The sequence below is a fragment of the Ooceraea biroi genome, chromosome 6, assembly GCF_003672135.1.
Source record: "Ooceraea biroi isolate clonal line C1 chromosome 6, Obir_v5.4, whole genome shotgun sequence".
NCBI lineage: Eukaryota > Metazoa > Arthropoda > Insecta > Hymenoptera > Formicidae > Ooceraea > Ooceraea biroi.
This window is the reverse complement of record NC_039511.1, coordinates 12,739,063-12,753,511: the sequence shown is the minus strand read 5'-3', so window position 1 is coordinate 12,753,511 and position 14,449 is coordinate 12,739,063. Positions and strand designations below refer to the sequence as shown.

General features: G+C 44.0%; 1 protein-coding gene across 2 annotated transcripts in view; it reads left to right on the top strand.

The window, feature by feature from the left end:
* LOC105276170 (protein neuralized) overlaps nt 1-14,449 on the top strand; it is a 48,863-nt gene that overhangs the window by 13,493 nt on the left and 20,921 nt on the right. The window contains exon 1 of one of the 2 annotated variants that reach the window (XM_011333568.3): nt 9,409-9,721. The exons of the other annotated variant lie outside the window; for it this stretch is intronic. Coding sequence (XP_011331870.1) covers nt 9,409-9,721 — 313 coding nt within the window. Of the gene's footprint in view, nt 1-9,408; nt 9,722-14,449 lie in introns of those variants that run through there. 2 annotated transcript variants of the gene reach the window in all.

Sequence of the window (14,449 nt, the reverse complement as noted above, 5' to 3'; positions counted from 1 at the left end):
ACTAAACGCGTAGCAAACGAGCGCGTTAAAGATGGGACCTAAATATAAATTTCATGGTTCCCAGAATGATTCTTTTTTTTGAGAGGCATGTCGAGGCATGCAAAAACGGCCCTCAATTTGTATGCAAAAAGTACGAATTCGCACAGCTCGTTAGTTGCGACACGACGTCGCGTCGTTTATCTTCGCGGCGATCTGGCGCGATCGGGCATGCCATTAATTCGCGAGGGTTTCCCTTTTTTCGCCAAACGCCGTTTATCCGCAAGGAAATTCAAGCAGGGGAATTCTGTCAATGGTATCGAGGCCGATGCAAGGTGCATCACGGTCCTTCTTTCCCTCTCATTTCTTGGCCGCTCCTCTCCTTGTCGTCTTATGCGTGCTCCTCGTACCTGGCAAGACGTATACACACGTATGGTATAGCGGCCAAACACCATTGGACGACGGGCACGCGTACGCACCTGCCACGCATCCTTTTCAAGTGGCCTTTGTCGAGCCGCTTCGAAGGAACACGCTTGGCGCAGCAGCGGGAAGAAAGTTCCATGCAAAATAGCCGTGAGGGATCGAAGAACGGCGGAAACGCGATCTCAATTCGTTTCGAGTGCTTGCTTATAATTAAGGAAGCGACGCGAGCACCCGAGAAAACGCGTCAGGGCGACGAAAAGGTGTTTTAATTAGAAAGTTTTGCGTGTAGGAGCTTACGCGATTAGATACGGTCGGTAATACACGGAAACAGTAAGACATAATGATTATAATAATGTTAATTTGTAATATCAATAATTAGCATTAACTAATTAGTTAATGCTAGCATTATCCACTCGCGGATAGGAGAGTCAATTTACGCACACGATTATTACGACGGATATATTCCAGCATAAAAGAAAAAGTACTTTGAGTTTGGCGTTCCTGATAATCACAATTAGCGGTCTAGATTTAAATCTTTAGGAAGTCCCATCTTAAATGGGAACGTATTGAAAGGAATGGTCCAAAGAATCAGCTGAAGGAACGTTTCTCAGGTGAGGTCTTTTTACCTGCTTTGGTGCTTTAACATCGAGGACAGGTCAGATGTGTTGCGTCGTTTCCAGAAATGTTCCGCCAGCCTAGCAGTTATAAAGGTCACCATATCAAAGGATACATTCGATACCGTCCCATTTTATGTAATATTTAATTTAATGCTAAGAATTCCATATTGATCTCCGCAAAATATCCATGTTTCCTGTTAATCATGAATATTGTCTTTTAGAGACTTTTAGAGGCTTAAATATCCTCTGAATAATGTACAACGAATTACGATAAGTATAGTAGAAAGCAAATTCGTGATATTTTGGATACTTTATGGACCTGCCAAGACGTTTCGCGCAACGAGGTAATTTTTCCGCACGTGCTGAAATTCCTAAAGATGCTTTTTGAATAGTCGCTCGATGCATCCTTGCGTTTCCACCAAAGATGCGCGTCTTGTCCTTTCGACTCACGCCCTGTGGTTTTCGATGGACGTGAAGCTCCTACAAAGGATTTCCGACTATACGAAGCGATTTAAGAAGCCATTATCGAGTGGGCACGTTGGCTCACAGGCGACTACGAGTTTTCTCATCGTTGCGTGACAATGACAAAGACCAACAACGTCAATATGTGGAACTGTGGACCAGCTGCAAGAAATAAAAATAGCTTGTTCTTGAAGCTTTGCTTCTAAAAACCGCATTCATTTCGAAAGTTGGTAGTTTGAAAGAAAAGAAAGAAAAAGGGAAGTTGCTTGTTGTACTTTTAAATAGAACCTACCTTGTAATTTGCAAATATATAATCACCGATTAAAAATACAGATTGCGGCGGAGGGTAGTAAAGCCGGACTTACTCGCACGAAGATCAGCTCTAAGTTTTGAGAGGAGATTTTTTACAAGCACCTGTTCTTCGTCCCGGCATTTTTTTCAGGAAGGGAAGTTGGTCTTCATCTTTTAAGATCGAACATCTGCTTTGCGTAACTGCCAGAATGCATATAGTGAATGAATTAAATCTTCTGTAGAGAAAAGAAGCAAAACAAAAGTTTAAGAAAAGAATTCAGACTCGTCGTTTCCTACATCGTGCAATTTGAGAACATAGGATTTGCTTGGCTAAACCGAAAGCGATGGGAAAAGAGCAAAGAGAAGACTTTTAATCTTACCGATCTACACTGTTAATGTTAGATTTCAGGAAAACTTTTTTTCGTGTATTTTTTAATTATATCTATTATCGATCATATTGAAATGGAGTTGAACTTTCCTCATCACTCACGGTGCGGGGCGGGGGCGAGGGGCCAGGTGCACTGGATCGTTCGCTCTACAGCGAAGCTACATATGCCGTTTCACTCGTGGCGTAACTATCGCGAGGCACGCGCGTACTTGCTTTTCCATGCGGTTATCGGAATGTTATACTTTGTTAGAGCAGACGTTGCTGATGATCGCGTGCACGATCACGCGATCTGCATCCGGACTTCCTGGCGCAAAGTGGGCGTACATGACCATGTTACTCTTTTCGGACGAAAAGAGTGGACGTTTCCAGGCTGTCATGTGCCATTGAATTAGTACGAATGCAGTCACTTGAATCGCACACAGACAAAGCTTTGTACTTTTCAGGAATTGTCTTTTGGAGACATAAATGCATCTGCTTTCTTTCTCAAATGTTGCTCACTGTCAGTAAAAAGTGCAGTAAAATGATCTTATTGAAGTAAATTCTGTTTGTGCGTACACATGTGATGTCAGCTTTGAGAGAAAAGCATATTCCTCATATAACTATGACTGTATAAGCATGAATGAGGAGTTATCAAGTAGAAAATATTCTTAGAGATAAATACCGATAAGTGAGTGACTGTGATAAGTAAACACATGAACGACGGACAATCACGAAAAATCATCGCGTTCTGTTGCGTCCTGAAGATCACTTTTAGCACAGCCTATCCAGTCCGCAGCCGGCGGCGATAAGCGGTCTATTTGAGCAACGAGATAATGGTCTTCTTTGTCGCTACCAAAAAGCCGATTACGCCGTGATTGTCCCTTAATAGACGTCCGTATCTCGCGCGCTTTTCTCCCGGCTTACTTACTCTAATTTATGTGAACGCCTTTTAAACTCGCTCGACAAACCGCCCTCGGTACACTTTGAGTGCTCCAAGACTCTCGCTCTGCTTTTTCGCGTCGCCGCCAACCGCGAGCACCGTAATCCGCGTTTATTTATCAACGTCTAATTTATAACTGGCTTCTGAGCGCGCGCTTATCTTCCTAATCTCTTCTACGTCAAGATGATGACGCCGCTCTGAGGAAAAGATCCGCTTTACCAATTTTATGCGCGATGGTTCTTGTATCTGCTCGAGTCCTAACGCGCATCTTCTCAGAAAACGGCTGAGAGATAAGATAGGTGACCATTCACTCGAATGGAATTTATCAACGAGTGTTCGATGAAGGGACGATTCCGGGGCGATACGAAGAAGAAACCGTTTCCGCAAGCGCTATCACGTGGCATCGAGAGTTTCCTGGCATCGCAGAGGACAGGTGCACCTAGGTTTTGTCCGCGGCAACGAGAAACCAGGCATTCCGTCGTTCTCTCGGATGATATGGTAACAGCTGAAGGATCATTACGCGGCAGAGGCTAACGCCCGTATGCAGCTGCCGTCACATTTAATTGTACCGCAAATAAAATGCAATATTCGTCACGTTCTAGTCACTGGGTTTTCGTGTTTAATGCTTCTTGCGAAACTCGCAAATATCGACGAACGCGATAGTCGAGCATTATATTCCTATATCGCTAATCGCTAACGTAGGGTGATAATTATCGTTAGAATTATTTAATTTGGCGTGTAGTGAGCACGTGATAAATATTGAAAAACGATTCTTATGACGAAATAGGATTTATTGCCAGATAACTCATGAACGAAATTGTTAAATATAAATAAAATGCAATTGACGATCGCTCCTACTTTCCTCGGCGACACTCAACAATATTAAAGTAACGTGCTTTCTTTATAACGTCACGTACACATGCACGATCGTGTACCGGCAAATTGAGTGATAATGGAATGATTGTGGCACAATGGGGTCAACTTGGTCTAGAGATTCGTGTCTTCAGTGCCGTGCCGCTAGAAACGCACAGCATGTCAAAGCATATTGTGCTTTAATGTCTACAGCATCGTCGCGCGTGCGTCAGCACGTGAAGAAATGCTGCTCCAAAATTTCTAAATATATATCCACCATGTGATTTCTCTCCCACGCATCTATAATAATTTCAATGTTATATTCTTTCATTTTATTAATCCCAATATTAATTTATAAAATTAATTTCGTATCCCAGAGCAATGGAGAAACGATAAAAAGGAAAGCGATCCACATCTTCTTCGATTGTCTCAAATTTTGAATAAGCTGACTCGTTGCTCCTCCGGAAACTCGTTACTGTCGAGGGGAACACGCCGAGTTGTGAATGGGACTGAAACATTTCCAAGGAAAAGCGTTGCATGCATACTTTTTACGAGAGATCGTGCGTAATACCCCAAATTTATCGTACCCGAACGGACTGCTTTCAGACGCATTGCCGGTTCGACGCGAGAGTCAATTCCGCCTGAGGGTTGCCAAGCGTATCTCCGCTTCCTTGCTCAAGGCAGCGGAGACTCCAGGCCACCTTGACAGCCGCTGCGTTTCATTATTTGACACTACGCTCATTCAGGTAGTCCATAGCCAGGCACAAAATTATGAAATCTCAAATTATTGTATCTAATTCGTTAGACGAATAACGTTATACATAACGTTATAACGTTTGTCGACTATTCCGCTTGTCATTTTTCAGTTACAAATTTTAGTTTAATACCCGGAAGAATGCCGGATAACACAACGGTAACTGCGAATCGTTCCGCTGGAAGTTACTGCAGTAGCTGATCAAATTGTCCGTTAGAAGACAAATCGAAATTCGAGATTAGTGACGGTCGTCGTCGGGATCAGCTGCATCGAGATCAGAAAAAATCGAGAGCCACGGGGGCGTTTAGCGACCGTTGGAGGATCCGTCCACGTATCCCTTTCTCTTCGGGAGCCATATAGTAATCCGAGCCGACAATATACTTCTAAAGTGCCCCCGCCTCCTATATTTTCACGAGCGAGTGTGAGGGAGCGGTACGCGCACGCGCCAGTCTCTCCGACTTCCTGCCATCCACCTTGCTTCCGCTATTTCACATTATGTTATATGCATACTGGTCGCCGCTGACATCCTCGTCTCTGGGAATCCCTGTAAGGAAACGCATCTGCGCGCGATCCGGGCGATTCCGCTGTCGTTTGCGAAGGGGAGTCGTCGCGGCGTCGAGACGACGTGGCAGACAGATGCTGGACCGAACCCCCTGTTTTTGATGCTGCGGGAAGAAGGAACCATGCGATCGAGAGTCCCTCAGCGAGTTTACTATTAGTTTGCTAGAAGAAATTCGAAACTTCGAATACAATCTTATTTAAGACGCTAAATGCGAAACCACGTGTCTTTACATCTCGGAAGGACAATGTCCTTTTTCGTCGCAGAGAGCAGGAGTTTTGCGTCTGTGAAATACAACATTTAATTTTTACGGTGGATCTAAACGTTAAGCGTCAAGTAACTTGCACGCCACGCAATTCCCTGAGCGTTCTCCAAAACGTTTCGTCGGATTTTAAGTTCCGTGGACGCGGCGAGTGAGCTACCGAGGCGTGTCTCCGTTTCCTCGAGGCTGCGACCGGATTTGCGTGGTTTCGCCTTTGCCCGCGAAATCGTCGAGAACACGTCGTGAATTGCATTGATTCGTCGGCGCCAAAAATCTCTGATATCAAAAATATCCTGCAGAATTCTTGGCGGAACATCGAATAAAATGCGCTTACCTATTTATTCAATTGTAGAATCATTTGAACGTAACAAAAATTTATAAAAAACGTAGCATTACGGAACACATATCGTACGTTTCCGCGAGTTACAGGAAAAATACATTCTTTTTTTTCCGTGCACATCAGTTTTTTTCGAAAACGTTGTTTTCAAGCCCCTTTTCACATTCACATCCTGAAATTCACGCGTCTATGCGTGCGCGGTCAACGAGGTGCATTATCATCATTATACACCGACGTGCGAAACGCATGCCGCTGTACGCGCGCAGACACGCATGCATATAAATAACCGCATACGGGCCGCGTGCGTGCGCGTGTGCTGCGCTGCGTGTTCACGTGCAGGGAACAATGCCGCACAGTTTTCACGTGCATGCCCACGTATAGCGGGAATATAATGAGACGAGCGGGGAATTAATTGAAGGGGCCATTATAAGAAGTCCTTTGGACTTCTCTGGCGTCTTATAATTATCCTCTCTTACGGAACTGAGTCGTAATTAAATCGTTAAATCGCTCGTCACTGGCCGAATAAAATCAAAACTATATAAAGACGCGCGTGTGTTTATCGAAATAAAATTGTTCATCGTATATCGAAATACATAGACCGTGCCCAAATGTTTATTATTATTTTCTTTTAATATAATTACATAAAATGATTATACGCTTAAGGATCGCAATTTTTCAATCTGACCAAACCGTTCTTAAATTTGTAATAATTCTTGGTTTATCTGTCGCTTATTTCGATTTTTGGAAGACTGCCGAAGCAACTTTGATGAATGAATTCGATGCTAGGCGGCCAAATGGTGCCCGTTATTACTCCCGCGCGTAATCGTTACGCAAGAGAGACGTCGGTTCCGACGAAAAGGATGTGCGAAAGGAAGCCGCAGCCACGGTGCCGTGGGCATATTTCCCATCCAGCGAGACAGAGAGAAAGAATGCACGAGGCCTCTTGGCCCGTTTCCTATTCTACCACATGAATATACCATACGCACGGGCGCACGAATAAAACGGCTGTGCTGCGACACGCACACACGGCCGTGAACGGAGGAACGGTGCGTGGAAACCGCGTGCCGTGACAAATCCCTTTTCGTCGAGAACAGTCCGTGTAGAAGATGCCCACGTCTGTTTCGTTTGACTCTCGCGTGCCCGCCGATTTACTTTCGGCGTTAATACGCCACGCGAAAGTACCGTCTCAAAGCTTCAGGGAGTCCTAATAACTTGCGCTTTGCAAGTTGACGTCTGACTTCTTTCTCTTTCTCTCTCTTTCACGCTCTTTCTGGCTGATTGCTAAGACAATGATCGATGAAGTGAATACGCCATCAAAGTTATTATTCGACCTTTCTTCGTCTTTGACTCGTTTTCGTGATCTTAAGCTTTTTTTAGTTTACTGATAATTATCTTATGGCGAAACGAAAGGATTGATCGGATGAGCCAGCGAAGAAATAAAGCAACAAGCAGCTCTCATACGGGTTGTCATAACGGCATCGCGTTCGTACTTCGCAAGGGTGCATAATATATCGAGTGCACCTTGCGCGGATGCCACAACCTGTTGGCAGTGTGCGAAATTCGAGTTGTCGATGATGGGGTTGCAGAATAAAAGTCATTTAGCGCCATGATGCACCGACACAAAACCCGAATGGGGCGAGAAATATGAACGAGCTGATCGATATGAAGGGTTGCGCCTATCCCAACATATACTTAGTAGCGCCAGCATTCTACCATAATTGGACAATGCCCTTCGGATAGCCCTCTCTTTATGCGATGCAATAATCTCTTTTGATTTTATTAATTTTATAAAGATTTTATAAAGTTCCACGGGTTTTATTTATGCTGTTAACGCTGTTGTATTAAAAACACACACACATTTATACTTGCGCACGAACATGTAGAGGAGAAATAAAGCGTATCAATTCCTCGCAGAATTGTATCGGTGAGACTTCGATTTCATTTCGTCAATTCGATATAAATCCAATTCCCCGCGAGCGTAATTGTATTTCTTTTTACACGTAAGTCGATTTGGTGTCCCTTCCACGCGAATTGAATTTCGTTTTGCAGAGGTAAATACTCGTAGTACATCTTCCTCTAAAGAATTGACTTCTTTTACACGTTTTCTTCTGCGATGCGACCGTCGTCAATTTAATCGTTATTAAAAACTTGGTAATGAACCACATCTCTGTGTCATTTTTATAAGAGCCCGCATGAAAGTTAAATGAAAACGCTGTAACCATTACGATTGAACGAATTTCGTGTCATCCACGTGTGACGGCGTAAAATGTATATGGGTACCTGTATAAAGTCCTCTCGCGCGTGACGCCGAGCCACGAATATCATTTTTCTCGTTTTCATTATCATTGCATAATTTATAGCCCACAACGATCTCGGTCTCTGTATCGTCATGGGATGAGAGGCGCATCTCGTGTCCCATGGAAACACGATCTTCCTCTCGACATGCTTCGAGATGCGCGGCTTCAGCTCGAACACCAAAACGGAACCGTGCAGATTTATCTGGTTCGGCCAAGGGAATCGGTGAATTATAAAATTAACGTGACATCAGTTTTCTTTCAATACATCCATTTATTCATATTTTATCAAATATTAAACATTACTCCAATTCTCTGCTGTACCTACACAAAAAGTGAGTGCAATTTCAATTAAATTTTCATGCATATCATAATTTAATGCAAATAACAGCTTCGCGACGAGATAAAACTACATCGATGGAACTACAGAATTACGTGAAAGAGAGGATCGCGTGAACCGATGCTGACGGATCGACTCTAAAGATGAAAATTAACGGAGAGAAGTCGATGTTTCCTCATCCAATCGGCGGTCACTTCATGTATCTAACCCCGGGCGGGCTGCTCTCGCACGTTGGGGTGGCCGGGTGCTTCGCAACCAGGTAAGGGGCAGCTGTCCACCAGGTGCCGATCACCCCGCCATGCGCCTCCACTTTGGAGAGACCGGTGGGGATCCGCACGGCCTCATTGGATGTTGGCTCGCGCGCGTTGCAATACTATCGCGCTCCGCGACAGAAAACAGTCAGTTGTCCCAGGACGCTCGACGCGGCAGGCGATCCGCGATCCACGCCAGGTCGCGCCACTTGTCCCCGTGACACGCGGTCTTCGCAAGTCTTCTTTTCCTCCCTCTCCTCCGGATTTCGGAGTTTTAGTGATCTAGACCATCGGACGTACCTAAGACACGCCGCTGGAACGAATTGCATTCACGTCAGAACGAGGACGGATATTAACCGCGCATAAGTTCTGGCCTCCTGGATCGTCGTCTCGCCTCCGGAACTTCCTCGCGTTGAAACTTCACTTGGATAACCTTGGATACAACAACCGAACAGTGGTGTGAAGGAACCAGGGGAAATAATTTCACCTTCACGATCAGTGTCCGAAAGTGCGATCATCGTCAGTCAGTGAGATCATCGGATCCGTCACACTTCAAACTCCGTGATCGGTCGTTCTCTTTCTTTCTCACCCTTTATATCTCTTTCTCTCGCGCTTTTTCTCTTCGCACACCTCGTCGCGAATTTTCGCGCCTGACTCTCGCGGGACGCAACACGGCCACATTTATGGGGGTGTCCGGAGAGTGCGCGGTCAAGGGCAGCAAGAGCAGCCAACCCTGTCACTGCGGCCACGTCGGCAGTTCCGGCGCGAGCGTGCAACAGCAGCAGCAACAACAGCAGCAGCAGCCCTTCGAGCCGTATCATCATCACCATCATCAGCACCACCATCATCATCATCACCATCATCACCACGGCAAAAATACAAAAACACCGGCGAGCACGCCGCCGCAGCACGACAACAGCGGCGACAACAACATCCTGATAACTCTGCGTAGTAAGATGAAAATGCTCAAGAAGATCAAGCGCAAGATGGGTCTAGGTGAGCCACACCTCCAACCCTTCCTCATTGTTTTCTGTCGTGTTTTCCGGTCACTGCTCGACTGACCATGCAACTGCCGATGGTTCGCAAGCGATGTATCGTGAAATTTCTCTGGCTAATTCTTCGTCGACCAACAATGGTACTCGGGAATGTGTCTACTAATGTATGAAGGTTGAAATGAGTAGGATATATTTGATTAGATTCGTGAACATTGTTTTTACCGAGACTTCATGTATCTGCTTATTCGAAAATCTTGATTTTTATAGGCTGGTTCAATAAAATTGTCTTTACGTTGCGTCGAACGTAGAAATTGGTAACTCCAGATCATCCTGTATACGCAAACTAAACTCTTGCCAAAGATCTGCACTCGAACGATCGCTACAAAATTGGATTCATCGATCGCGTGGACGAATATTGTGGCCAAAGCCCAGCGAGAGACGAGCTTTCGTCGAGAAATGAATTTCTCGTCTCTAAAATGGCGATACAACGACCGGGAAACAATTTTGGCTTTTACTTCCTGCGGTCTGTCGGCGGTTTATTGTGCCGCAAGCCCAATAATTTCTATTGACGCATCGCTTTTCCTGCAACTTTTCGCATATGTGGAGTTTCCCCAGCTAGAGGAACTTTTACAGCATTAGATTAGAGAAAGTCTTGAATTGAGCGGTTTTTAGCAGAATTGTAATACTTTTCGTCATTTTTGTCGATATTATGTAGATTAAATTGGAAGCATCGATAGAAAATTTTGTACTCCAGCCAGGAATTAACACAAATCGCGTACTGATCGTTAATAAAAAAATATTTAACTCATAACTGAAATAAAATGTTCAAGAGAGAGAGAGAGAGAGAATTCCGATTAGGAATTTCATTGAAGTTACATTACAATAATATTATGATCTATGATTAATATACAGAGATGCAATACAATAGGAATGAATTGTAAAAAGCTCCGGTCCTGAAGGAATGTAATTTCCTTCGGTTTGTCCCGATTTCACTGCGCCGTTCAGTATCATCGCGTTTGTTTCATCGCCATTCAACAAAAGCTCATTTCGCAGCAAGCTTGTATTCCGAGCTATGTATCGTTGACCGACTTTTCCTTCGATGGACGATCCGCTGGATTCCACGAGGGACTCGAGAACGGGAAGATATAGCTTCTCATTGGCTTGTTGTCCTGCCTCGCCTCCTATCCCGCTCGGTGTTCTCATCAGATATCTTTCCCTCCACGGCATTGTCAACGGCAGTTCTCGTAAAGTGGAAACTTCTCCTCAACTTCTCTTTCATCTTTCACGTCATTTTGTTGCAATGAATTTCAGTCATAGCAACGACCTAAATGAAGGCAGCGATGTCAAAGCGATGATCGTTGATTGGTATCTTTGCTGATAAGTTGCAATAGAAAATTAAAAGATCATCTAAATAAAAATACTGAGAAACAAATGAACGTTTTTAATTAAAATAATACATAAATACATATACATTCGAATTTGTGTAAAAATATTTTTTATTTAATGACATTGATATAAATGAACCAATCCGTGAAATAAAGAGCGCTTTTATGGCTCTACAAGAAGAGGCCTCTGTTGAATCTATGCTCTCACTGATCTACATTCTGCTGTAATCTGATAGTCAAGATCTTTAATGTGTTACTTTCTGTGGTATAAACGACAAGATTTATAGTACTTAGCTTTTTCCTCCAGTTCTTTTATATTAATACTTTTATACAAAGCATCGCATTGTTGCCGATTGAAATTTAGATTAAAGATTACGAGCTTTTTCCTCTATGATGAGTTTTACGTGTCAACGACTTTTCTTTATTGGAAGGTTTCAAAGGACCAACGCAACGTGAGCCCTTTCTGGGGGAGCTCCGAATCCGTTGAAGATTTATGAAAGGGACGAGCGGACACGTGCGCTACCGAAAAATATTTTGTCATGCGTCTACGAATTTTTAATCGTAATTCATATAATTTAAAAATAATCCGTTTTCACAGTAATTAACAAGTAACACATTGTCATTTCATAGTATTTATTATAAAATTATATCTCAAACTTTTAATTTTCTGTGATTTATACACATCGACTAATAATTTTATGCAAATTGCATTTAAAAATGGCATTTTAAAAAATCGGCTTTTTGGCTAATATAAAATTTAAAAATACTGTGCAACGTAAAGCGTCACTGTGTTTTGCGATCCTTTGAAAACTGCCACTGGAAGAACTTGGTTAAATATATCAGGTATTTCACTTATGGTGCGTAACTTATTACGGCACATGAACATTTGACACAAAAAGGAACCAGAAGATAAAAAGAAGACTCTGCAGTAGGGCGAAGCACTTTGTTTCTTGCCGCGATTATCATCGCGAAACGGGCGAAACGAAGAAAGTAACTCGCCATGATGCTTCTGTGGGATATCACTCTTTGCTCTTCTTCCTTTGCTTCTCTCCTTTTCGCCTGTCTTTTTGCTGTGTGGTGAATCACTCGCTCCTCGATTGCAGAGATTCTCAGCCTCTTTCTCATCCCTGTCGATCTTTTTTCCTTTCTCGACAGCCATGGTTCAAACGCGTTCATTTTTGGGTCTCTTGTAACCAGTTTGCTTTATTCTCCTTTTTTATAACTCTATAATTAGGATATATTGCTTGAGCATCGATAAAATAAAAAAAGAAATCCTGAAGATTTCGTCCGAACAATTTCTTGCGGTCGAAAAGTGGCGTCACGATGTGATCAAAGTTGATTCGCTCGTTCGAGGAAAGGTCTCCTTTCTTTTTCCCTCGATCGATCTGAGTCATCGAAAGCGATCGTTGACGCATTAAGCCGCTGGCCGTGACGAAACGCTACTGCAATGTTAATTGCATAATGCAATTGGCTTGTTAGATACAAACAATGCACCAACTGTGATTCAGTGATTCAGTTCGTTGCATGATCTGTAGTCATAGACATGCTTTATCAATCTAGCATAAGTAACTCGCCGATTTATCGATATTATTCATATATGACATACTCTTTCAGTCAGCAAGACCGAACAAGTTCTCGATTAATTAATCGATTCATGGACAACATAAACGATTTAATGATGAGAATTATACCTGGATTCGTAGAGAAAGCTAATATAATTCTATTAAGATAATTACTATCATCTCTCGATCACGGTCATTTTTCCTAATTGCTTGGAAATGAAATTTCTTGCGGTTTACGCGTGTCTCCCGCGGCCTCCTTCCGGCATGGACAAGTCCCGCGAGCCGTTCGCGAGCCTCGTCGAGGAAGGTTCAACCTACGGAGGGACGATCACTGACCGTCCTCACTGACTCGGCAAACCCCACACACCCATCCACCCACTTTCCGCTTCGCGTGTGACGTCAGAGAGAGCCGCGGACGAAACCCGTCTTTGTTCCCACAAGCGTTTCGCGAACCGGTTTGCGGTTCACGGTTCCGCGTAGTATTCCTGTCAGCTGGTCGGACCGTTTAATCGAGGAATTCTCCGCCTATTTTAAGGGTTCGACGGCCGTCCACAGGATACTGCCTCCAAACGGTCCTTTTCCCAGAAACGTCCATTCATCCTTTCGCCGGCAATTCTCACGATAATACCGGAGAGTGTCCTGATAAACGCGTCGGAGTTGGTCTCCAACGGGGGTTTATCGCATCTTATCGCGATAGGATTTCCGTGTAGATAAATACAAATGTTGTTCAGTACAGTTTTTTAATACGGAAGTCGATCGAGATCAAATTTAATGCCGCGGATGTTGAACGGCATATTCGCGACACAGAAAAACCGCCTGGGAATCTAGATATCTCAAGGATGAGAAACGTCGACTTATTTGAGATTCTCTTATTTTATGTGACGTTGTCATCAGTACAAAAACGCGTTTTCCGTCATCGCTGATCGATTCGTGACATCCTCGTAGGAAAGGTTTTCGGCAGATATCGCCCGCAACTTCCGGCCGGCGAGCGCCCAGAGCGGAAGCGAGCGGATTTGAGAGCGGAAGTGGTTATCGATGGAACAATAGCCGAGTCCCGTTTTCCTGCGGATCAAATTTTCTTTCGATGACTCGTGTGAGGCGACTCGCACATCCGTCAGCAGACGCGTTATTCCTTATTTCGTTCTTTCCGGTAACAATCGCAGTATAATCGTGTACATTAGCAGAACGAGGTCTGCCAGTTCTCGCACGAGTCTACGACGATACCCGAGCCTTGCACTCTTCTCTTGTCCGTCTCGTAAAGGGATCATATCTCGCGATACCGGCGTGAAAGTGGAACTTCACGGAAGCAAGGTGCGTGAGCACCCCATGTAGCACGTGCGTTTCGTACTTGCATGCACCGGAAGCAGCCACCGTGAACTTAATAGCGCGGGTTCATAAGCAAACTCGCGCGGCTATCCGCCACGTGCTCGGCTGCGTGGAAATTCGTAAAAGCCAGCCTGCCGTGACGCGATGTGCTCCAAGATCCGCATTCGCTTCGGCCTACACCACGCATCATGTAACTAAAACAGTCTTAAATATTTGATTCTACCATCTCGCCATTACTATACTAACACAACATCGATAAGTGAACCCGCGTTTCATCAGTCCCCTATTTTCGCCTTCGAATCAATCGCGACGATGATTCGAGTAGGTATTTTTACTTGTTTCGACTAGTGCTCGCAAGATGATCTCCTTTGATCGCGCTTGATATATTTGTTTATGAAAAAGCGTATTGTATAGTGCAAATCTTTACTGATTTATCTTCATGGTCGCGATACGAAA